Source organism: Colobus angolensis, unplaced genomic scaffold, assembly GCF_000951035.1.
Source record: "Colobus angolensis palliatus isolate OR3802 unplaced genomic scaffold, Cang.pa_1.0 Scaffold278, whole genome shotgun sequence".
Lineage (NCBI taxonomy): Eukaryota > Metazoa > Chordata > Mammalia > Primates > Cercopithecidae > Colobus > Colobus angolensis.
Genome location: NW_012116021.1, coordinates 2,638,230 through 2,654,983, shown reverse-complemented (window position 1 = coordinate 2,654,983; position 16,754 = coordinate 2,638,230). Strand labels below are relative to the sequence as shown.

General features: G+C 45.5%; 1 protein-coding gene across 5 annotated transcripts in view; it reads right to left on the bottom strand.

Moving 5' to 3' along the window:
* The window catches only part of NTRK3 (neurotrophic tyrosine kinase, receptor, type 3), a 385,977-nt gene that overhangs the window by 141,892 nt on the left and 227,331 nt on the right, over positions 1-16,754 (bottom strand). For all 5 annotated transcript variants that reach the window (XM_011948342.1, XM_011948343.1, XM_011948344.1 and 2 more), the window contains one exon: positions 14,164-14,352. In XM_011948342.1, the coding sequence (XP_011803732.1) occupies positions 14,164-14,352 (189 nt within the window). The remainder of the gene's footprint in view (positions 1-14,163; positions 14,353-16,754) is intronic.

The following is a 16,754-nucleotide window of genomic DNA, read 5'->3' as shown; positions in this document are numbered from 1 at the left end:
CATCTCTAGCTGGACCCTGCTTCTAGGAGGCCTGCCTTGTGGGGGATCTGAAGCTCCAAAGAGCTTCCTGGGGTGGGCACAGGGAGGGGGATGACTACATAGGAGCTAAAATGCTAGAGAGGAATTGCCTTCTGCTGCCTCACTAGTGAGCACCATGGGTCACCCAAACTAGCAACCATCTGAAAGTCTCCAAGATCTCCCAAAAGGTGGGGGTGAGGGTGAATTGGAAGTCAGCTGACAGTGGGAGATTAGTAGAAGTGGCATGCTCCTAAACTCTAGAGTTTGAATCCTGGCTTTACCTTTGACCAGTAAATGACCTTGGGCAAGTCCCTTAACTTCCTTGCTTCCCTAGGAAATGCCTAATCTGTGAAGTGGAGAACACTACACTTACATTAAAGCCTGATTTAATGTAGAAAGAAAGACTTCATGAAAAGAAGAGGGGCTAGTGGGCTCTGTCATGTCACAGTTTTGTCATTTTCTAGCTGCAAGACTCTAGCAAATATTTTAACCACTACCTGTGCCTCAGTTTCCTCACCTAGAAAATGGGGAAAGTAATAGACGCTACCTTATATGAATTTTTTCTTTTTTTCTGAGACGGAGTCTCCCTCTGTCACCCAGGCTGGAGTACAGTGACACGATTGCGATCTCGGCTCACTGCAAGCTCTGCCTCCTGGGGTCACACCATTCTCCCGCCTCAGCCTCCTGAGTAGCTGGGACTACAGGCGCCTGCCACGCACCCGGGTTATTTTTCGTATTTTTAGTAGAGACGGGGTTTCACCATGTTAGCCAGGATGATCTCGATCTCCTGACCTCATGATCCGCCTGCCTTGGCCTCCCAAAGTGCTAGGATTATAGGCATGAGCCACCACGCCCGGCCCTCATATGATTTTTGTGAGGATTGAACAATTTATTATTATATTTAAACTGGTTTTGGTGCCTAAGATATAATAAGCACTATGTAGTGTATGATTTTATTATTCTTTGAATGTACTTCAAGTTCAGAGCCTGGCCCTTGGTATGTATTCAGTAAATGTTAATTTATTTATTTATTTTTTACTACTGCCCCTTTTCCCCTCTCTTCACCACCTACCTCCTCCCAACTACTCTCCAAAAGCTATGCTCCCAAAGGATCACATAGCAGCTCTGAAGAATTCACACAGCTTGCTCAACCAAGATAGTTGGATCCAGCTAAAACCACAAGCAGAAATGTTTCATCACCCAGGCATAGAAGTCTAGCCTTGAAAATTAGCAGAACAGTTTACCAGACCAGAACAGTGATGATGACAACAACAAATTACTAGGTTGTTCTTCCTAAGAGGGGAGATACAAGGAGTAAAATGTACATGATGTCAATGTTCTCATCTTCATTCTACCCCCTGTACCCCAAGAAGTACCTGCTTACTCCTAGAAGAGCAGGATGACAGTAGTTGCAAGGCTGAAAGCCTAGGTGAGCATTTGCTTTACTCCTGGAAGAGACCTGGGTGGCAGGCACTGTCATTTCTAACAGTCACTTCCCGTTTCTTGCTAACAGAGCCCTGTGATTCTGTGCAGACATATGCCCCCCAGGCAACCATATGCCTCAGGGAAAATGAGTTCCATTTCCAGCCCCAGGGGAGAATCTAGTGGAGCCTAAAGTGCTTGGGGGTAATTCCGTTCCCCTTAAGAGTGACTGGCTTGGGAATAAACATATGGCATAATTCTGACCAATGAAACAGGAAAGAAAGACTACTTAGGGGCTTTGGAAAAAGGTTTTCTCAGTTTCAACCCACCCACAAGAAGAGACAGCCCCATGAGGCCCCTAGTCCATGTGATTGGTTGTGATGCCTGGAGCTGCTGCAACCATTTTGTAGCCATGAGAGAAGTGAACCTGGTGATAAAGCAAAACACAGAAAGGCAGAGGCAGGAGAATCACAAAAAGCAGAGCTAGAGTCCTAATACACTTCACCAGGAGCCTTCCCTAGCTGTTTAGCTGAGTTATGTGATGATTGACATCTTTCTTGTTTAAGCCGAGTGAGTCAGGATTGTCTTGTACTTTCAGTCAAAAGGATCTCAACTGATATAATCAGTGTCTAAAACATGAGATACGTGCACAAATGTGAACAAGACTCAGACACATGTACATTTGTGTCTGAAGATCCTGTGTATAAGTTTGCTAAGAAAAAAACAAAAGGTCTGTGCACTCACGTCTAAGGACAAGCAAAAAGGAAGTCAAATAAGCAGACAGATATTGAAGCCCTAACTTCGGAGGGGACGGTGCAGACACAAACATATGAGAACTCAGTGTAACGCACACAGGCAGGCATACAAGGGAGAAGAGGAGCTTTGTTTCAACAAAATTAAGTTTGCTGACAAAGGGAAGGGTGAAACAAAAAATCAATCAAACAAAAACACAAACAAAAGAATCTCGCCATGAATCTCTCTGCCATCTTCTAGTTGAGCCCACACAACATTTTGGTCTCATTAACTCAAAAGGAAATTGGCCTGAGCCCTCTGCTCGTCTACATCCATCATTTCCTGACAACCAACATATTACAGTGCCAACTCCTAAGAGTATCTTCGTAGCTGTGGAGCCGGGTGATAAAATGCTCTTTCTTAGAGTTGGGGGAAAGAAGTCACTGGAGGGCATTCTTATTTCAGAAATAACTCCAAGCTTGGAAAACATATTTTTTGGTACCATCAAGCTGGTGTCCCCCAAGAGCATATTTATATCAGAAATTGTAATGATCACTGTAAAAATATTGCTGTCAAGGTGAGGATGATCACATATTGTCACTTATACAAGTTTACAGAGTATTTTCAAACTCTCATACCCCTTCATCTCAAAAGATACCTGCTAAGGTGGCCACCTTTTCTTATCTCAAATTTAGAGAAGGCAAGTACCTTGCCCACAGTCATGCAGTGGCTGAGATGGTAGGCCGGGACCTGGGTCTAGGGCCACCCATGCGCATGTCACTTTCGTTTCTAATGAAAAAGGATCCCCTGCAACCCCCTAGTTCAGTTCATTCTCTCAGCCACTAGACCCTGCCTACTCCATGCCAAGACCATTATATTATCTTCTTGAAATAAGAAGATGCTTTGACCTTCCAAATAATAGTTTGGAAACAGTGACTTTGAGAAGGCTGGCTGCATCTTGGTTTGGGCATTTCTCCTTGGAGCAGCTCCCTAAGATTCCATTCCTAAGTGGCAGCAGATCTGCCTAGAAACAAGGAATGCAGTGAAAATTTGGCCATGACCAGCATCTCCGGATCTGGGGTTTAGGAAGTGTTAGAAGCACCTGCAAGAGCTTCTAGGAAGAGAACAACAGGCAAAGATTCCCTGATCCATTTAAGTGTAGGGCACTTAGTGCTCTGCCAGAAATCCTGAAGAATGTTACCACCCCAATTCGGGCTATTCCCACGGAATGCAGCTACGTCCTGTCCCTCCCAGGGGCTTGAGAGGAAATGTGACAGTGCCTGTGCCAAATGGGTTCAGGCCCATCTGGGCACTGTCACAGTGAGTGACCACACCTGCTGGGGAGGCAACAATGGAGCCCCCAAACCCCAGAACAGCCCTGAATGGGATCCATTGAAACATCTGTGTCTACAGAGATGCTACAGGTATACCTCAAAATCAGGTTCAGTAGTCCAAGAAATTTGGGAAGTGCTGCAGACCAAAGGTCCTTCTTGGAAAGTCTCAGGGATCTCTAGCATTAAAGACTCTCGGAATCCTACAGTATGAAAGTTACTTAATCCAGGTTTTCCCAAAATTATTTTACCATGAAACTTTTTTTTTTTTTTAAGCAATGCCTATTCGTATCCTTCAGAGAACAATTTGCGAAACAATGAATGAAAGGCAGCTGAAGAGAAGATGGAAGGGCAGTTGTACTCTTGGCTTCTTGGTTAAGGTGTGGGTAGAGCTTTGGTTTTTAGTTATTGACTGTCAATAATATAGTGCAAGGGGAATGAAAACCAACAAATTCTTGGGCACATCTGTCATAAGGAACGATTCACTTATTCACTCATAGAAGATGGAGATGATGACCACTTTCCCCTGGAAAAGGGCTTCTGGAAAGACAACACTAATAGAGACCACCATAAACTACTGAGATTACTGCTTGTAGGTGGGAGGAGGAGATCTTTTTCTCTTTCCCTGATTTTTAACTTCTGCCCTTAAAATAAGAATGTCTGTCTCCTTGGAGACATGGGAAGTAACCCCAAGCTCTTCCCTCACCCTGCATTCCTGGTTTCTCCCTGTGAAAAGCAAGTGACTTCTTTGATAGGTGATGAGGGTGGAGTCCATCATCCGCCATCACATTTCTCTTCTGGGCAAAGTTCATGAAGAAAAGGGAGTCTCTCCTTGTGCATATGAGCTTCCCAGGGTGTTCCTAAGCTCTCTGGCTTCCAAAGGGTAAGGCGAATCATGACTCTCCATGCAACTGAATGAATAATATCTGCTCAGCAAACCCAAATTCTATCGTGCATCCCAAGTTCAAGACTGAGGAGAAGCACCAAAAAGCCCATTTTGGCTTTACGCTAAAAGCTGCCTTCTTGGGCGCAACAATAATGCTCATCTTTTGATTCCTATCTGACCGCTATGTGTATGTTTTAGCTAGTTCAGAATTATGACCCTTTAAAACTCCAATACAGACTGGATGCCTGAATCCAGTTGAAGAAGAAAAAATATAAACTAATTATCTCTGGGAAATCTTGAGGTAGAAAGGATCTCTGGAGGAAGGCTAATCCTCTCACTCCTTGAAGACAAGACTGAGGCCAAAACATGCCAGGAAGACAAGTAGTCCTCCTGCTTCTAGGCCTTTGAGCAGAGCAAAAAGGACCCACTCCATGTTCTGCTCACCTTCAGCTTTCGGGTGCAGCTTCCTCTGGGCTCCCAGGCCACCATGAAATGACATTACTCCAAGTTGGCTGGGGGGTTTTCTTCTTTTTTCCCTTCTTGACCATGAAGTGAATGCTTATCCCCCAAGTACTTTTTTAAAGCCAATTACCTTGTATTTACAGTGAGCATAATTAGACCTAATTACTTAATTAGCATGACTGCATGCAGCTACTAACTTTGAGTATGTGATTATGGCAGTGAGGCACAGAGCAGATGAGGTCATGATAACCACAAGGATGGCAGGTGGTCTTGGCCCAGGGAGATGAATGCTAATCTGTCACTTTGAACTAGTTGGTTATAGCTCCAAAGTGCATGCTAGGAAAGTCTAGTGTTTTCAATTAATTTCAGGGAAATGGCTTCATATGATTTTTTTCTTCCTGGGATGGGGGAAAAATATCAAAGTGCCATGCTTGGATTGTACCAACATTTAGGGAACTCAGATGTCAGCACCCAGCAGAGATTAATATCTTGAGGCTGAGACCCTGCAGACAAGCTTGTATGTACACTAAGTTCAAGCCCATGGGCCCAGGACTTACTCTCTGGGCTCCCAAGATACCTCATTCTGGCATCATCCAGCTCTTTCTAGAAAGAAAGAATACTGGTAATATGTTCAGACCCATCCCTCCCTCCAGAGACCTTGGGCTTACCAAACCTAGGTCTGGTAGGTTTGGTAAGAATTCCTGGGGGTCTCCTAGTTATTCTAATGCAAATCTGAAGATAAGATTTAAGAAAAATCAGAGGGGGACAATACAAATTTATGTCGATTTAAAATGTTTTATGAAACACTGCCTACCAAGCAAGGCCTGGAGATACAGAATTGGTAAAAAAGATGAAAAGCTAAATGGTTCCATTATTAACCAAGATTCACCAAGATTCATCCTATGGTTCCCCTAGAGTGGACTGTCAAGATCCAACCAGCAGCATAAAAGAGGGGACCCATCAGAATCCCCCATCCACCTTGGTCCTATTTCTCTCCCATGTCACATCTAGCAGAGCCTGCCTCCTAAAACAACCACAGGGAGCAAACAGCAGCCCCTGGTATGCCAACCTCGCCTCCTCAGCTGCACACCCACACTCCCAGCCCAGCCCTGTAACCAGATCTCCTTCTTTCCATTAGGCAAGTCCATCCAGGACTTCTTCTAGAGAAAGACTTATTCTGCAGGAGCAGCAGCTGCTGCTCTTGCCTCTGCTACTGGTTCCAGGAAGGGCCCCAGCCTCCCAGACAAAGGAGCCCATTTTCCGTATTTCATCTGCAAGTCCATTATGCTGAGTTAAGTGGCTGGGAATAAATACCCATCATTACTCTGCACTAAGCGATGTTTGTTAGTATAGAAGGTGACAGAAATCTATATCATGCCAATGCACTATTAATACTGCATTACGCACATGTGCTTTGTGCTCCCCACCACAGCTGGAAACTGGCCTGGGCAAATCCTCTTCCAGAAAAGGCAAGCTTCATGGTTAATTGGCACAGAGGAAAAGGAGGAGATAAGCCACTTGCACACTCTGATAAAAGGAACCACTGGTCCCAGCCAAAGAGACAGTGCACAGATCTAGTAGTTACAGCTTTGGTTATCTGTGCAGATGTTCTTGCCTTGTGGGCTGGTATGTTAGAGGGGAATGCATCAAGTTTTCCTAGGGAAAGAGTGAGGCCAGGAACTTCACACTATTGCTCTGTAGCTAAAGAGGGGTAAGAGGCTGGGCGCGGTGGCTCAAGCCTGTAATCCCAGCACTTTGGGAGGCCGACACGGGCGGATCACGAGGTCAGGAGATCAAGACCATCCTGGCTAACACGGTGAAACCCCGTCTCCACTAAAAAACACAAAACATTAGCCAGGCGTGGTGGCGGGTGCCTATAGTCCCAGCTACTTGGGAGCCTGAGGCAGGAGAATGGCGTGAACCCGAGAGGTGGAGCTTGCAGTGAGCTGAGATCTGGCCACTGCACTCCAGCCCGGGCGACAGAGCGAGACTCTGTCTCAAAAAAAAAAAAAAAAAAAAAAAGCTAGTGCCTGAAAAGAAAAAAAGCTAGTGCCGTACCACCAGAAACTAGGAAGAGGTCTGGAAGGATTGATTCCCCTATAGGTTTCAGAGGGAGGATGGCCCTGCCAATACCTTGATTTCAGACTTTGGGCCTCCAGAACTGTGAGATAAAAAATTTCTGCTGTTTGGGGCCACCCAACTTGTACTGTATTCTGGCATCCCTAAGAAACTAACACAATGCTTTTCAGTAAGTGAGGAAATAAAAACTGTAATACAGCCACACAATGAACTATTGCTCAGTGATTAAAAGTAAAATGAGCTATCAGCCTGGGCACGGTGGTTCACACCTGCAATCCCAGCACTTTGGCAGGCCAAGGCGGGCAGATCACGAGGTCAGGAGATCGAGACCATCCTGGCTAACATGATGAAACCCTGTCTCTACTAAAAATACAAAAAATTAGCCTGGTGTGGTGGCGGGTGCCTGTAGTCCCAGCTATTCGGGAGGCTGAGGCAGGAGATAGGTATGAACCTGGGAGGCGGAGCTTGCAGTGAGCCAAGATCGCACCACTGCACTCCAGCCTGGGAGACAGAGTGAGACTCCATCTCAAAAAATAAATAAATTAAATAAAATAATTTTTTTAAATGAGCTATCAAGCCAAGAAAAGACATGGAGGACCTTAAACATATATTGCTAAATGAAAGAAGCCAATCTGAAAAGGCTACACACTGTATGAGTTCAACAATATGACATATGGAGAAGACAACACTATGGAGACAGTAGAAAGATCAGTGGTCACCAGGGATTGAGGGATGTGAGGGGATAAATAGATGGAGGACAGGGGACATTTAGGGCTGTGAAATTATTCTGTCCAATACTGTCATGGTGGATACATGACACTATGCTTTTGTCAAAACCCACAGAACTGTCCAACACAAGCAGTGAACCCTTCTTAAATTGTGGCCTTTAGTTAACAAAAATATATTAATAGTGGTTCACCAATTGCAACTAATATACCATAATTATGCAAAATATTAATAATAGAGAAAACTGGTGACGGTGGGGAGTGAAAGGGAATATGTGGGTGCTCTCTGTACTTTCTGAAATTGTTCTGTAAATCTAAACCTATTCTAAAACTATTCTTTAAAATAAATAAAAATTAACCCCAGGGCCAGGTATCACCTGATATGAAGGTAGTCATGGCCCCTCAAGAACTTGATTCTATGGAGAATTCAGAGAGGGGTAATAAGTGCCAACAGCCAGACCGAGGTTGGCGCAGCCTCATGACTACAGAGGACTTCAGCCAACCCTGAACACCCTATACAGGACTGTCCTTATCCTAGAAACAGAAGAGTGAGCCTCTGTAAAACAAAAGAACTGTCCTTAACAGGTTGCTTCCCTGACCTCCAGCCATGCTGAGTATATGTCAATCACTAGAGGTCTAGGCAACAAGATTTGATAGGGGAGGGATGGATGCAGGAGTTAACAGGTCTGAGTTTAAATCTCAGGCTCTCTCATATGATCTGGAACAAGTCACTTAAGCTCTCTGAGTCTCAGTTTCTTTATAAAATGGGAGTAGCAGCTCCCCCTCAGAGAGCTGGTTAACGATCGCATAAGATAAAAAACATAAAACACCAGCCCAGTGCTTGCTCTAAAGAGGCTGTTGATACAAATCAATAAGCTTTCCTTTTCCTCTCTGTGAGTTTCTTTCTTTCTTTCATTCTTTCTTTCTTTCTTTCTTTCTTTTTCTTTTCCTTTTTCTTTTTTTTTTTTGAGACAGAGTCTCTCTCTGTCGCCCAGGCTGGAGTGCAGTGGCACGATCTCGGCTCACTGCAAGCTCTGCCTCCTGGGTTCAGGTCATTCTCCTGTCTCAACCTCTCAAGTAGCTGGGACTACAGGCGCCCACCACCACGCCCAGCTAATATTTTGTATTTTTAGTCGAGACAGGATTTCACCATATTAGCCAGAATGGTCTTGATCTCCTGAACTTGTGATCCACCCACTTAGGCCTCCCAAAGTGCTGGGATTACAGGTGCAAGCCACCGCGCCCAGCCCCTCTCTGTGAGTTTCTAGAGAGCCTGGGCATGGAGTCCTCTGACACATCTTAGTTAGCACCTTCTTTGACCCTAGTTCCATGCTGTGGTTTCTGCAGAAAATAAAGAATTATGACACTAGGAATAAACTGAAAGTCAGGTTTGGGAAACAGGACATGTAATTTGAGAAATGACAGGCTGACCTACGTATGATTTGGCTCAAAGACATTCAAGACTGGGGCATGGCACTGACTAAGCTATGGGTTAGAAGGAAGGAAGGAAAGGTTCCATTGGGATAGCATGGGGCTAGGAAGAATTCACAAGAAGCTAGAAATGAAAGAGGTGTTAAAAGATAAATAGAGTGTAGAAGGAAAGGAGAGGGAGTCAGGGTTGGGAGGGAAAATGGGCATTTCAAGGTAGCGGCTAGAGGTGTGGGACAGATGATCTGGAAAGAAGGAATAAAGGCTGGTAAGTCATCAGCAGAAAGTTGAGAGAGAAAGACAGGAGGAGAGGGAGGGAGGGCACAGGTGCTCTGAGTGGTCCTGCAGCAGGGGGCACCATCCCATGTCTTGGGAATCAGCTATGGTTGTCAGGGAGCCCCTGAGGCTGGAGAGCATGTGTCTCTTGTTCCCCATTGTTTCCAGAGCCTAAAAGAAAGGCTGACACAAACCCTCAATAAACATGGATTAAATAGATGAAAGGAGAAAAATCAGCACAGTGGAAAGTGACTCGGATGCTAAGGAGGAAAGGAGGTTCAAAGGAACATGGTCAGGTTTCGCAAAGTGATCACGGATGGAGAGCGAAGGGGCTCCTGGGTAAAAAGAAACAGATGGACCTTCAGGACAGAGACCTGCAAGAGGTGTGGCGGTGGACAGAGGAGCAGACAGACACTACCTCAAGAGGGAGAAGAGAGGAAAGGGCAGGCCAATCAGGATAGAGACAGGTCCTCTTTGCAGGCCCAGACTGGGAAGGCTAGGAGGGGCTGACTCTGGGAAGGTGGAGATGCTGCTTCCTCTGAGACAGGGACAACATGGGGGCAAAGGCTGACACCGACACCCGAGGACAGAAGGACGACATGGAGGCAGAAGAAGGAAACTAGTTGCCTCTCCCCAGATGGTCTCTGCTTTCTCAACCAAGAGTATGGGTTTAGGGAGAAAAGGATGAACAAAGAACTCCAGGGCCTTAAAGAAAGCCGAGAAGCCTTTCAACTGGCCTGTGGGAAAGGGCCAATGTGTGACTCCTGAGACAACAGCAAGCTGTCCAACCCCTCACCCATGAACAACTTACTGCAGTCCAGAGCTGCCACACGGGTGACAAAGGTAACTGAGGGTCCAGTGTTGCTACAAATAACTTTTAGCTTCTCCCAAGTGACCCACCTGGAGTGGTCCCTTGACATCTCATTCTGTCGGACCTGACCCAAAGTCTAGTGTCCTCAGCTATGTGACCAGGAGGGCTGTATCCATTTCCTGATGCTCTCAAGAACCAGAGGGCTATACATAAATAATGACGGGGACTTTATTAGGCTTTGAGTTCAGTATACATTGCCAACTAGGAGCATCTTTATTCAGCTCTTTCAGAATCCCTGGAAAGGCTAAATAAATGCAGAATAAAGACAATGTCAAACGCAGAGCCCTTGTTGGGAACACAGGTGTGGGGATACAAGCATCTGATAAGGGATTGTACCAGGTGATCTCTAAATATCCTTGCAGCCTGACATGCTGGGAAAAATGCTATGGACCAGATTGAAAGCAGATAGAAAGTGAGAAGCAAGGAAAGGACCAGCATCCTAATCATTTCCATCAGAAATATCCCACCATTTACGATAAACACATGAGTACAGAAAGAAAAGCACATTTGGGCTTAATCCATCACTAGGGGGACAGGGAAATGAGGCCTGAAGTCAGGTAGCATTATGTTCATGCAATTCCACCCCACATTACACATTTTTAAATGGGACAAAGAGGAGAATCAGAATGAGGAGACCCCCTGGGGGATTCACAGTGTGAGCATTTTTATTCTCTTAATCTTCCTGGTTCTTGCCATCGCCCCAAAGGAGTGACCCTGGCCTTGTTTGCCGCACCATAAATGCTCTCCCCTTATTTATATGCCAAGATGCATGCGGCTTTAATTATTTATGATAGTGTCTCATCGCACACAGGGATGTGTCTTGGAGTCTGTTCCCTCAACTGATGAAGTCGTGGTTAATCAGAGACCTACTGCCGGCTCAGCCAGTAAATCTCCATTGAGGACTGGCCTGGGCCCCCTTCACCCTGTCTGTGTGAGTCACCAAGGGATTAGCAGAGGGAAGATTAGACAAATGCAGCCACAGTGCTCCTGCTCATGGTCTGTCATGCCACTCATGTTTTCTAAAACAATTAAGAGCCATTCGCTGTCTATTGATAGAACAAAATGTCCCACTTCTCTAAAAAGGCTACTTTCCCCAGCATCAGGGGGTTCTGATGATCTGGAGTCATCTCATGATTTTCCTCTGATAAGGCATTGTTTGTTTCCCTTGCTCCTTCAAGTCTCATCAATAAACCTGCTGTCTTTCCATTTTCACCATCCTTTTCTTGTTTACACTGAAGAACTGTCTGGATCCTTAGAATAGCCACTTTGAATCACAAATCTAGAGGGCTCTAGCAGGAAGACTTCCTCCACATGGTTTGCCTACTGTGATGAGTCCTTGGGTATGCTTTGTTTTGACACCAAAGGATGCTCACCACGCCCCATAGCTCTCTCCATGGCTCCCAGTCTTCCATGGGGACACTTATTCTGATGGCCCAGAGGAAACTTGCCTCCAACACACCAGAGAGTCATCCCATCTGGCAATTGTGCCGATAACCTGGTATCAGGAGCTTCTGTGAGCAGATATGATCACAAGATCATATTCTGCACCAGGAATCCAGAGCTTCCACTAAAGAGGACAGAGGGATCCTCATTATTCACAGATTCCGTATTTGGGAATTCACCTACTTTCTAAATAATTCACCTCATTATTCACAGATTCTGTATTTGGGAATTCATTATTCACAGATTTCTGTATTTGGCAACGCCAAAACCAAGACTCAAGGCACTTTCATGGTCCTTTAGGGACATGTGTAGAGTGACAAAATGTGACCCTAGGGGCACATTTCCAGCTGAGGCTCAATAAGGAGACATCTGCCTTCGTCCTTTGTCTTTAAAAAAAAAAAAAATTTATTTTAATTGGAAAAAAAAACTGTCATCTGTCATATTTATCACATACAACAGTGTTTTAAAATTCTTGTTTCAGCTCTCATACTGTAAACAATTATCCTTTTTGTGATCTATTCCAGATCACATTTTTTACAATTTTGTGCTTGTTGCTGGTGACTGTGCAGTTTAGTATGGCCCCCAAGCATCGTTCTGAAGTATTGGCTAGTGTTCCTTAGCACCGGACAGCTGTGATGTGCCTCACAGAAAAAATACATGTGTTAGATAAGTTTTGCTCAGGAAGAGTGACGGTGGCCATGGCCATGAGTTCAATGTTAATGAATCAACAATATGTATTAAATAAAGTGTCTTTAAACTGAAACATATGACAAGGTTATGTATTGACTGGTTGATAAAATGTGACCCAAGGCTCACAGGAACCTAACCTCGTGTCTTCCCTAGGAGCAATGGTTCAGCGTTCACTAATTCAGTGTTCACAGCAGCTTCACAGAACACAGTTGTTACAGATAATGAGAACTGACTGTATATTGAACATAGCAATGTCTAGGTCTCTTCTCAAATGCCAACAGCACCCTAGAAAACTCAGTATCAACCCTAGACTGAGCTTGGACCCAGCTATCACCATAGAGGGTCCTTCCTCCCAGTCCCACCCAGGCCAGTCCAGTGGTGAGCCTGATCTGAGACAGGAAATTTAGCCAAAGGTGAACTAATCTTTGCTCTGTGCTTCCCATGGTTTATCTGAAAAACAGGTATCTCTCTTCCTTGCCCAGCCCTGGTCCAGAACCCAGGTGTCCTTTTTCTGATACTGACAGGGAGCATCTGATACACAGAGACAGATTCTGGAGAACACCCAAGGTTGGGAGGCAAATGATGACCTTATGCTGACTCAAGCCCAGTCCCTCCCACTGTTACAATGCTCTCCTAAAACTCAGAGCCAGGGAAATGAAGCAAAGGCTGATGGCAGTAGCCCAATGCCCACTTTGCTATAGGATGAACCAGCAGGAGCAGCAAGAGTTCTGTGAGCTAAAAAGGCTGTGCCCCAAGTACAGAGAGCTCCACCCAGGGGCTGAGCAAGACCAGAAAGCGCCTCTTCCTAGGCCCACTCTGCGACCCACTGAGACATGAAGAGAACCCACTGGCTGGAAGCCTGGGGCAGCCACCCAGAGCCTCGGGATTCCTGTCTGTAAGGTGAGGCCTCAACCTAGCTGATCACTTCTGTCCTTCCAGCTCTCAGGCAGGCACGGGTGTCCCTATTCTCCAGGAGCTGGTTTGCTCTCTCCTGATGCAATGGATCATTTCCTGGGGGCCGGAACAGTAGGAGGAGCAGGGGTGTGCTTGGGTGTTGCTGGGCCCAGATTGAACCTGGGCACACAGCAGGAGGAACCCTGCTGGATGGACAGCCAAGTCACTGAGGCTCCAGGAGCTGAGAGGGGGTCTAGCAGAGCTCAGCAGAAGGACAAGGAGAGGGGTTGGAACCAACAGGAGGTGGGAGATGAGAGAGAAACAGGTGCCCTGAGCCCTCTGGTCTGAGTGAGACCTCTGCTGTGAGGAGGTGAGAGTTCCTAGCACTGGGGCCATGATCTGATTCCCAGAAAGTGCACACTTCAGGGCACTGGAGGGGCAGCTAGAGAGATGTTTCCATTCAAAGGTACTCACTGCCCTTTATTCCCTTCCCCCTCATGGAGGCTTGGGTGGAGGTTCTGCTAAGCTCAGGGGCTGCTGTCTAAACAGAGTCAGGTTATGTTTCCTAGTTACATAGGCCAGGTCTAGAGAGAAGAACAGCCTCGCTGCGTCTCCTGCCTTATTGGGAGCACCTCTCAGCACCAAGGGTCCTGCTGAGCCCAGGTGAAGAAAAGAGGGAAGCAGATTCAGATCCACAGCCCACCCCCTTCCCAGAGGACTCTGGTCCCGGGGACTCCTGGCTCAGGCTATTCTTCAAGTTTTGAGACAAACAGGGAGGGTCTCTTAGAAAGTGGGAGATTGGCAGGTAGTAGGTCACCCTAGAAGGTTCCAGAACCCCAGGTACATGGTCTCTCACCAACCACCCTCCCCTCCCCAGGAGGGAGAGCATTCCATCCCAGTACTTACACGTGTCTGGCTTGTGGCAGTTGTGTCCCTGACGAAAGTACTGGGGGTTTTCAATGACAGGGATGCGGGTCATGCCGATGACCACAGTGTCGGGCCCGGCATCCAGCGATGAGGGTGTGGTGATGCCGTGGTTGATGTGGTGCAGTGGGCTGGCTGAGTCTTCCTCGCCACTGATGACAGCCACGGGACCTGCACACACCAAGAGAGATGCAGGACCTGGTGACGTCACATCTGGCCAGTTCCCAGCCCCATCCAGAGACCACCCCCAACTACTGTTCCCATCACAAACATTTTCTTTTTTTTTTTCTTTTGGTGGGTGTGTTATATATATATATATATATATATATAGAGAGAGAGAGAGAGAGAGAGAGAGAGAGAGATTCAGTTGTTTGAGTTTGGGTTTCTGGTATATTTTAGATATTAACCCCTTATCAGATATACATGGCTTACAGTTTTTTTTTCCATTCTATAGGTTGCCTTTCTTTTTTTCTTTTTAATGAGATAGAGTCTCACTTCATCACCCAGGCTGGAAGGCAGTGGTGTAGTCTCGGCTCACTGCAACCTCTGCCTCCTGGACTCAAGTGATTCTCGTGCCTCATCCTCTCGAGTAGCTGGGATTACAGGTGCCTGCCACCATGCCTGGCTAATTTTTGTATTTTTAGTAGAGACAGGATTTTACCATGTTGTCCAGGCTGGTCTCAAACTAATGACCTCAAGTGATCCACCCACCTTAGCCTCCCAAAGTGCTAGGATTACAGGTGTGAGTCACCACACCCGGCCCACATTTTCTTTATTAGCAAAATCCACTGGAATAGTATTCCTCGAACGCTCTGCATTCTGAATTCAGAGAACCATCCTAAATTCTCTTTCTTGATAATTACTCACCCATCAAACCATGGAAACAGCTGCAAAATCAAAGTAAATTTAAATCACCGTGGCATAAATTACTTTCACTTTCTCCCAAGTCCAAATTAGTTCAAAATAAGAGTTTTAAATACATTTATTTTCTTATGTAGCAACAATAGGATTTTTAAAATGACCTAGCAGTAGTGTACACGCTGCCCTTCCTCTTCTAGGGAGCTTTAACAATGGCTGATGCTGGATTTCATCCCCAAGGGTTCTGATTCCATTGGTCTGGGAGTGCGAGCTGGACATCAGATTGTGAGAGCTCCCCAAGTGAGTCACATCTACAGTCAGGATCAAGAATCTCTGATGAGTGACTCAAAGACCCAGAGCCTCTCCAGCTGGCCACCAGATTTCCAGGGGAGTATCCTGTAGCTTTTACTGCACTCAGCCATCAACCCTCCCTTGTTCACAGGGAGATAAGCCCATTTTGGGCCTGGACCTAACCTGAGCCAAGTTTCACAAATGACAGTAACAAAGCTGCATCATGATCTCCATACCGGCAGCTGGATCACCTGTCCCACTCTTGAAATATCCACATTGAGCCAATGGCTTCAAAGAACATCATTTGTGTCTTTACCAACCCCAGCTTCACTCTCGCTTCTTTCTCACCCGAAGAAGAAATCCGGTAAAGACATACAGTTACTCAAAAAGCCTGAGATGGCAAAGATAATTAATGCTGCAGTCTTGGTAGAAGAATTATTCTGTTTGGTGCTGTGGTTCTCCCATACATACAAATAAAACTCCTGTAAAGTGAATTAGCTGTGACTGTTTGTGGCTTCATATAACTGGCATTTTAAATGGCTGCTTTGCTAGACACACAGTCCCCAGACAAAGTGCCTGCTGTGATTCAGTTTTGCAGCTTGAACAATATTTCCACTGCAGAAATCCATTACATCTTACTGAAGTTTATGGAGAGAATATTTCCCATCAAATAGTGAGGTGAAGCATCAATGAGGCAGAACTAAATGGGAGACTGGTAAATGCAAACGGAGGCCCCTGAATTCCACTCCATCAGCACAGACAGGCTTATTCCAATCCATGACAAATGTCTGACTGTGTTTGGAGACCGTGTGGAAAAGTAGCTGTAAGTGGTTGCCCAAATACTTGCAATAATCACTTGCCTTGCAATAAAGAAGACAGTTCCTGAAAATACCTTGTAAACTTTTTGAAAAACTTTACAGCGAATTCCAGTTAAACAGGGAAAACTAAGCACTGGTTTTTATCCCCTTTCCCTCCTCAAACATATACTAAACATTCCCTCTACTAAAATACAAAAAAAAAAAAAAAATTCAAAAAATATGTGTGCCTACTATTCACAAGAGCTAAGACTTATAATCAACCCAAATGTCCATCAGTGACAGACTGGATTAAGAAAATGTGGCACATATACACCATGGAATACTATGCAGCCATAAAAAAGGATGAGTTCATGTCCTTTGTAGGGACATAGATGCAGCTGGAAACCATCATTCTCAGCAGACTGTCACAAGAACAGAAAACCAAATACCGTATGTTCTCACTCATGGATGGGAATTGAACAATGAGATCACTTGGACACAGGAAGGGGATTATCACACACCAGCTCCTATTGTAGGGAGGTAGGGGGGAGGGATAGCATTAGGAGATATACCTAAAGTAAATGATGAGTTAATGGGTACAACACACCAACATGGCACATGTATACA